General features: G+C 30.5%; 2 protein-coding genes across 2 annotated transcripts; one reads left to right on the top strand and one right to left on the bottom strand.

Annotated features, from left to right (window-relative positions):
• Nucleotides 1-4,081: 4,081 nt before the first annotated feature.
• Nucleotides 4,082-4,805, bottom strand: LOC108904731 (40S ribosomal protein S17). Its single transcript, XM_018707389.1, has 3 exons — nt 4,694-4,805; nt 4,387-4,586; nt 4,082-4,329 (listed from the first exon to the last, which is right to left on the bottom strand). The coding sequence occupies exons 2-3, from the start codon at nt 4,579-4,581 to the stop codon at nt 4,129-4,131; spliced, it is 396 nt and encodes a 131-aa protein (XP_018562905.1). The 5' UTR covers nt 4,582-4,586; nt 4,694-4,805; the 3' UTR covers nt 4,082-4,128.
• Nucleotides 4,806-5,086: 281 nt separating this feature from the next.
• Nucleotides 5,087-6,923, top strand: LOC108904729 (homer protein homolog 2-like). The gene is made up of 5 exons (XM_018707387.2): nt 5,087-5,185; nt 5,463-5,751; nt 5,834-6,005; nt 6,612-6,822; nt 6,899-6,923. Exons 1-5 carry the CDS (start codon nt 5,160-5,162, stop codon nt 6,921-6,923), a joined length of 723 nt encoding a protein of 240 aa, XP_018562903.2. The 5' UTR covers nt 5,087-5,159.
• Nucleotides 6,924-9,471: the final 2,548 nt, after the last annotated feature.

Here is a 9,471-nt window from a genome sequence, read left to right on the forward strand (position 1 = left end):
TTTAATGGAAACATAATTTTTAGCTCTAATAGTGCATACGAGCACCGACTTTGATATTTTTAAGGAAAAAAATGGTACTCCAATAGTTTTTTCCCAAATAAAATTATGTTTGAAATCCCCGTTCAATTCGAAAGACCTCTCTTGAGTTTTTGTCCTGCGATGCGCTGTTTTTGAATAAAAAAAACTTACATCATTAATAATTTAATAGCAAAAATTAAATACATTACAGGTTGGCACCTGCGTATAACGAAAAACAACAATTAACAACATACAACATTAACATAACATTACAACTAATATCAAATTACTAATACAAAAATTGTTGAAAATGGCCTCCTTCACTTAATATGCATGCTTCCGCTCCCCTTCTCATGGAATTGGGTGCTCGTTCATATATTCTCGTAGTATTTTTATTCTATCACATGCTGCAATTATGCTTTCTCTTATATAGAAATGCAAGTGATACATTCCAGGCCAATTAGGTTTATTGCAAAATTGTGTTCTTCAATAATTACATTAATTAATTACGGACAATACAATGGGTTTTATTTTTTTACTCAAAAACGGCACATCGCGGGACAAAAACTCAAGTGAGCTCTTATCTTTGAAATTGAACGGGATTTCAAAAATAATCTCATGAGAAAAAAACATTGGCATACTATTTTATTCAAAAATATCAGTCAGTGCTCGTACGCACGTCACCGTTAGACCTAAAAATTATCTTTGCATTGAAAAACATGCGCCTTTATTAACTATCACTGAAATATTTCAAGCGGTTCAAAAATATTAATTAATTACCTTCTTTCTCCTAAAATTTTAGCACCTCGTATTTTCGCAACGGAACATTTTTGGACAACAGTTTATAAAGCAAACAGTCATTAATTTTCGTATATCATTAAGGAACACCCTGTATAAGTTTGTGTATTTGAATATTTCCCAAGGCACTTTTAATCATTTTTGCTGGAATGCCCAAATTAATGGTAATAAATATTACTTGTTTTATTTTTTTTAAATTTTGCTCAAATCAAATTATTATAGGTATTTGAGGATTCATAAAAAAACTGTTAAGACTATAAAAAATATATATCCCATAAAAAAAAATCACATCTATAGTGTGAATTAAGTTGACAAAATTTAAGAGGTGATTGAGTGGTTTTAAACTAAGTTATACAAACAGGGTCTACAAATTGTTAATTTCCGAAATACACGGTGTTGAAATTAAAAAAATTATGTAACTTAGGCTAATGATTCATTTAATTGAAGGTAAAAGTCACTGAATTCAGTTATGAATATGTCTACCAGTGGCAGATCTGTTAGAAGTCTAAAAAAACCCAGAAATTCCACACCACTGAATATTTTTCATTTTATTTGAAACAAACCATTTCAATTTATTACTATCTTACACTACCGCTACCAACCACTTCACTGAACCTAATATAGCTACTCCTTTGGCAAAAACGTTCATATATTTTTTTTCCTACCAATCATTTATTTTAATAATTTTCAGTTAATTATTATCTTTAATAATAATTATAATGTCAATAGCTTAAGTTTCTTTATTCTGCATATTTTCAGAGATATTTTAGGGAAGATGATTTGTTTTCTTAAAATTGGATAAAAAAGAGTTATAAGCATTGCATCATTTTTTACGAGACACTCGGTACATACTTTTTAAGAACTAAACTCTTGCATCAGAGGAATTACAAGCATCGTTAATGCAAACAGGATATGTGCAGTCCAATTAAATGAGCCTTTAAATTACAATTTTGGTCAACTTGCCTGAACTTTTGATATAAGTTAGTTTGAGATATATTATAATAACAAATGACAGTAATTTTTTTTTCAACCCCCGGCCAGGGGTGAAAAAAGACAAAATAAAGGGCTTTTTCAATTAACTCAAAAGGGGTAAGAGATAGAAAAAGGTTTCTTATAAAAATTATAGAGCAAAAAATTAAACATAAAAATGGTCTATTGACTTTTCCTTGTGCTATTAAAATTAACAGCGTTCGGGAGACTAGAAGTTAAGGGATGATTTCAGAAATTAAAAAAATCATAAGTAGAAAAATTAAAGAATTTTAAAATTTTTTTTTCAATCTACTCTAAAAAATGTAAACTATCTTTTCAGAGAAATAGACATATATTTGCAATTTTTAATAAAAAAGTTATAACAATTTCACAAAACGAATGTGATTTTTTTATCTTTATTTTTATCGTAAAACAAAATTTCCAAAGCAACTTTTCATTATTTTAAATAATCAATCGATTGGCATAGAAAAAAAATTGTTTTAGTGTTAAATGATAAAAATTAACAATTAAAAAATTGAAATTGTTATAACTGAGAAGAGTAGACATTTTTTAGATTGAAAAAAAAATTATAAAATGAATTAATTGTTCTGCTTGTTATGATTTTTTAAATTTCTGAATTCATCCCTTAACTTCTAGCCACCCTAACTCTGTTAATCTTAATAATACAAGAAAAAGTTTATATATAATTTTTATGTAGAATTTTATGCTCTACAACTTTTATAAGAAACTTTTTTTCTAGCTCTTACCCCTTTTGAGTTAATTGGAAAAACCCCTTTATTTTATCTTTTTTCATCCCTAGCCGGGGGTTGAAAAAAAATTACCGTCACATTATTATATACCTCAAACTAACATATATTAAAAATTCAGGCAAGTTGACCAAATTGTGATTTAAAGGCTCATTTAATTTGAATATGTGCATGTAGTTCCTGTAGAATTTTATGCAGGAAACTTCGAGGGTAGATAGATCTCTTTAAAATAATATGTGTTCGCCTTATAAACATAGGTCTGGAACGGCCCCGTTTTAGAAATACAGGGTGTTGAGGTTTTAAAAAAAAATGATTTTTTGTTTATATCGCACACTACCTCACAGGTGGTGTAGAAAGGAGTGTAAATAATTTTGTTGATGTGCTTACAATTTGCACTTATTTTTAAACATAAACAAATATTCTTGTAATATTATTGTTAGAAGTGTCTGCCACAAGGGGATTTTATTGGTATGAATAACTTGAGAACGGGGAATCTTAGGGAAAAATTAAAGTCACCTTTTCTACGTATTTTGTGCGTTAAAATATAAATCAGTGACCCCTGTCCAGTTGTACACCACTGGTTGAACCTTTAAAGTTCATATTTCAGGGAATATAAGGCCTACTATCTCATACATTACATGTACCAAATTTTATTGAGATCGGTTAATAGATTCCGGAGATATAAACAAAAAATCAATTTTTTTGACAACTTCAACGCCCTGTATCCCTAAAACGGTGCCGTTCCAGACCTATGTTTATAAGGCAAACACATATTATTTTAAAGAGATCTATCTGCCCTCGAAGTTTCCTGCATAAAATTCGGACCACCCTGTATATCAATTCATATCGGAGCCAGACTGTGTTTTAAAGAATTTTTCTTTTTTTCAGTATTTCAGACTCAGTTCATGGGTTTGTTATTTCTGGGAGGTAGTATATGCGGAATTCTATTAGTCTCTTTACTAATATGGTTCGTTTTTGGTTTCGACTTGTTTCATATCTTCTTCAAGCCAAGAGTGGTCAAAGACATGTCATTAAAACATTACATTAAATATATTGGAGGCAGTGCAATCTATATGCTGACCAGCATTTTTCGAATGCTGGGGCGAGTATTAGCCATGCCAGTAAGTATAATTTTGTAGAGCCAAAATCAGGACCATAAATCAAGGAAGGAATTGAAAAAAGCCTTTTTAAGAAGTTCTTTGAATAAAATAAAAAATCAAAAAAAAAATCTTTCGTTACTACTCGTATTAAAAAAAGGACTACTTTTATCATGCTTTTCTGTAACATGCTACTTCTATACAAACATTAAAGTATATTTTTAATAAATCATAATTTGATTTCTAATATCAATGAAGGTATTAATTTTTAGTTATAACGACATATCTAATCACTTCTATATATTACTGCAGACTCAACAAGTATATCAAACGCCTTCAGATCGTTACGGATGGCCACTCATGCAACGTAACCAGCTTCCAGGAGAGTAACAAAACAAATCACTCATAATAATAATAATCAATAAAATAAACTATTGTACCAATGTAAAATTTATTTTTTCTTAGTTATTACATAAAAATTACGTACGTCTATTAAATGTGTTTGCAGGTAATTGGGTCAATTGGAGCCCACTAATATTATTGAATTCCAGCATCTTCAACATTTCCTTAGTTTCGGGATCCACCTCGATGATATCATGTTCCAAAGCGGAGACCTCTGGGACGTAGTTATCACGTCTTTCACGTTCCTCCTCTTGCAATTTAATTGAAATACCACGCACCTAAACAGGCATCATAAATGTAATTCACAGACCATCTCTGATAAACTAAAAACATACCTGTGAGTGACGCAGACGCTTCATCAAATGTGTAACAAATCCAGCGATTTTATTACGCAAGGGTTTTGTGGGAATAATAGCGATTTCTTCACAAATACGCTTGTTGGTATGGAAATCCAAAGTCAAGCGGGTGTAATACTTTTCGATGATGACTTTGGAGGCCTTTTTGACGGTTTTGGTACGAACGCGACCCATGTTTACTAAAAAAGTAGACGGAATAATACAAATCTACGATATGGTCTTGTTGAAAATAGACTTAATAGGACGTGAGAGGTTTTTTTATCAAGTATATACAACTAAAACTCACCTAAATGTAATAAATGTTTCGGAAAGAAACGTGGTTCTCAAAATCTAACCTCGGAAAGAACAAAAGAGGGAGCCTCTTTCTTTGACGTTCAACGTTCAACGTTATAAAGAAAAAATTCCTAAATAAATATAACCAACAACAGTAGTATACTAATATACTATACTAATCTTTGGGACTTTTTGATACTGAAGCGTTTGAATTTTTAAATCAAATAAAATTATATTGTTCTTTGTAAATCACTGAATTTTTATGAGTAGAAAAAAATTTGTGACCTCAATTTTTTAACCTATGAATTTTGAAATAGTACCACCACAAACTTCAAACTATTGGTTCTTCCTTGGAATTTAGAAAGTTCGAAAGTTGGTAATACAACAGGCAGTATGGAGGAATTTGCTTGACAGTTTTTCAGTGACAGTGACAGTTTTGTAAAAAATTGTTGTTTTGTATAGTTGTGTTTTGTATATAAATGACGTCTGGCAAGGATACAATGGGGTAAATATATTATAAATTAATTAATTTATATTTCTGCTTTTATAAAAGGCTGAGATTAATTCAACTTATACATTATTTTTTTAATTACACCTCCCATTAAATTTATAAAATTAGAAGTAATCACTTAATGAATGTATTAGCCTGTGTCTTAATTTATTGAGCAGTTTGCAGTTCTATTTTTAGCTTATATGAACCATAATTAGTGGTTGAATTTCAGAACCACTCCTTTATTCAGGTATTCTTTCATGTAAAACTGTAATTTCATTTTTTTTCATAGTGAGCAACCTATCTTCACATGCAAGGCTCATGTATTCCACATTGATCCGAAAACAAAGCGGTCATGGATGCCGGCTTCAAGTACAGCAGTTAGCGTTTCATTTTTTTACGATTCTTCCAGAAGTTTGTACAGAATTATTAGTGTAGAAGGTCAAAAGGCTGTTATAAATAGTACTGTTACTCCTAACATGACTTTTACAAAAACCTCGCAGAAATTCGGACAATGGTCCGATGTTAGAGCTAATACTGTATATGGACTAGGTTTCTCCTCAGAAGCTGAACTTCAGAAAGTAAGTAATGACATAATTTCCTTTCCTATTTGAATAAATTGTTCATCTGCTATGTATGTTTTAATATAAATTTATTTAATAGTTTATTGACAAATTCAACGAAGTAAAAGAAGCCACCAGATCTGCCATAAGTAAGGTAACTGCCAATGGTGGGACAGCAGTGACTCCAGTTACAAGTGCAAATGCTAGTCCTATAACTACCAGAGCTGCTACTGCTGCTCCTGATCAGTCCGACAATCTACTTGAACCTCCTGGTAAGTAATATACATTTACATATAACATAAATTAAATTTCATAATTTGTAAAGTTGATTTTTAATCATTAAAATTGCTTTGTAAAATTATCTTTCAATGTTTTGTCGCATTTTACGTGTGATATCAAATTAAAACATTCGGAACTTTAAATTTGAATCGTATACTTCAAGGTTTGATTCATTCGATTACATTATTATAAAAAATAAATAACATTAATTGTTTTCCAATAATAAGAAATTAATTTGTGTAAACTTGTTAAGTATTTTTAAACACATTCGTTGGAGAAAATGACGGGTAAATATTGTTATCTAGGACATCAAACTATTTTATAGCATATGTAAACAATATAAATGAAAATAATTTATGATAAGAGATAAAATACACCATAGATAAGATATTTGCCCAAAGTAGTATACATTTTTCAGTTTTCAAGTAAGTAATAGATGATTAATAGGCAGAATATGGCTAACAATGTATTTTTCTGCAATTTATCAACAAATACTTCACAATTTAACTGCCAAATAGGTATTTAATTATTAACCTCTTGAATTTAGCTTGTTTGTTAAGTGTAAATAATAGAAATGCTAAGAATATATTTTTTTCTAGGTTGCGCTGCCATGCCAGTACCTAGTAACGCCAAAGCAGAGGATGAGGTGCCCCATCCTCGCAGCCATTCAATCTCTGGCATGCAAAGCAACGAGAGTCCTAGCCATCAAGTCAAGATGGATAAAACTCAATATATAACTGCTAACACCAACCCCATCGATATGCAGTTGAAATATGAAAACGATAGATTGAAGCTCGCGTTGGCCCAAAGGTAAGTCTCCGTGTCATAATAAAACGGATTTTATTATTTTTTGGATATAAGAGATGTACTACGCTTTTCGTTTAAGGGGTTACACCACTGTAACTTCTTAAAAAAAGCGTGTTTTTGACAATTTCTTTTTTAATAAAAGGAAAGGTAATAGAAAAAACTGTTTAAGTATGTTATTAGGCGTGTATTAAGTGTGCAGAAAATTTTTCTTTAAAAAATATTTCAAAATGGCGGGCGGCACTGAAGCGTTGCTATCGAGGCGTCCCGCAGCACGCACTGCAACTAGTGCAAATTTCAATGTAGAACAAAAAAAAAATTTCTCTTAATCTACACGAGTATAGCTAGAGAAACACGTATGGGATTGTAAAAATATTGTTTTTTGTAAAATTGGCAAGTGTTTGAAGTAAAACGTTAAATTTTTGACAAAAAAAAGGGAAGTTATTTGTTTATAACAGTTGTTTAAATTAACTTGTCGAAAAATCCGTACGTGTTTCTCTCCAAAATGTTGTTTTAAATATGTGGTTAAAATTTCAAAAGAAAACATTGAAAATTGTTGGAGTTATGGTGCGTGCCGTTTTGAAAAAGCGTGTTTCGAGAAAAACGCGTTTAAAGTTTTAAAATGAGTTTTAGACATGAACGTGCACTGATGATACACCAACATACTTTTGTTTGAAAATTTTGCTTGAATTGTACACGCATACTCCCTAACGACATCTATGAGTGTATTAGAGAAGTTATAAATCAGTATTAAATAGTATAAATTAAAAACAAAAAATTCATGTATAAAACCTTTTGCCTCATATTCTAGAAAGTTCAAACTACCTTTTAATAAAAAAAAAACGATTTTTTGAAAATTCTACTGTGGTGTAACCCCTTGAGGACCAATGTTTGATAAATTATATTTGCAATTTTTTATTAAAACTGAATAAAGATTAGTTTTGCAAGAAAAAAAAATACATTGTTTATGTAAAAGCAGTGAAAATTGTCCTGTTTTCAACAGAATTTCTGAAAATATTAGGTGGATAAAATATAAAATAATTGCAAGAAAATATGAAACTGTTATAGTTTTTCCAATATCAATTGAAGAACCAACAGATTGATAGTATGTACCAGGTTTGGTCGCTGACGCAGTAACTCGGTATTGAAATATTTGAAAAACTTATTCCCATATTTATTTAGCCATACCTATATACAGGTCCGGTCGAACTTAACGTGGAGGCGATAGAAATGTATATGTTCAGTTGAAGAATGCGAGCGCGGGCAAAGGAAAACGATTACAGTTGCATTGGGCTACTGGGCAATAAATCATAGTAGACGACAAGTGGTTGATAAATTGCCCAGCAGTGCAGTGCAGTAATGCGAAATTTGGTGTGATTCAGGTAATTTTAATTTATTATAGGCACCTTCTATCAATCATTCATATTACAATTGCGAAAAGGAGAAATAAGAGGGATATTTTGTTTACTTACTAATATTATCACAACATGGCATTTTGGAGACCTTTTGAAATGGAACAAAACAAAATTTACCACTAACATAATAAAATTGTTTGAGGACATAAATAATTAAAATATGTTGTTGGCCAAATGAACACATAATAGAAATTTTCAATACATTATATACAAATTATTATAATTTTTTACCTTTAGCAGAAAATTTTTTTAGGGAAGCCTATAAAACTCATTAAATCTTATTACCATACATTTTTTTGCATATTCAACTGACTTCGGAAAGACTATACCTGTTTTTAAATATTATGTTATACAAATTTTAAAAAAATGTCTTAAAGAAATTGGTACGATGGAATATTGAAGAGCATAGAATAACATTCTAGTATTAGATTTTAAGATAAATAGTTATTTTTGTATCTAGTGCGCGAAATGCTACTTTGGTGATCGAGAATTGAATTTTTTAACGAGGCGAAGCCGAGTTAAAAAATTATTCGAGACCACCAAAGTAGTTCGCGCACGAGGTGCAAACAATATTTTTTCTACAAACGTCAAAATCTATCTCTTAAAAATATCATAAATAAGTAACATGCCCAATTTATTATAGAAAATAGTGTTGAGCTGGCTTAAAATGTCTTTCCTAATCAAATTTTCACTGTTACTATGGAAACAAAGTGGCTATTGTTGACAACAATAATAATTATTTTAAAGTGACGTTTGTGCTCGTGTCTTCAATTTTTAAGTGCCAGATATTATTTAAAATAATGGAAATTGCTAGTGACGATGAACTAAGTAGTACCCCACCTAATTTGGCAGATGCGACCAATTTGGTAACTTCAAATCTTTTACTGGAAAAATCGAAGCGCCAATATGAAAATGCATATCGGCAATTTAAGGAGTGGTGTGAAACAAATAAAGCAAGAAAAGCATCCGAAAATGTGCTGTTAGCATTATTTTAAAAGTATTTAATTGTTATTCATTTAAAAATAAATAATAATTTGGAGTTTTGCTTCATTTTTTCAAAGATTGAAATACAAAACTCTTATTAATTTACATGCAGTGTGCGAAATACTTCGCACCCTAGTGCGCGAAGTATTTCGCGCACGGTGTCATGGTAACGTAAGAATCCGAAAAAAAGTGTCACTTCGCATATTGTTGTCAATGCGCAAACCTTGTCATTTTTTGACGTTTGTAGAAAAAATAT

Source organism: Anoplophora glabripennis, unplaced genomic scaffold (genome assembly GCF_000390285.2).
Source record: "Anoplophora glabripennis isolate ALB-LARVAE unplaced genomic scaffold, Agla_2.0 scaffold195, whole genome shotgun sequence".
Lineage (NCBI taxonomy): Eukaryota > Metazoa > Arthropoda > Insecta > Coleoptera > Cerambycidae > Anoplophora > Anoplophora glabripennis.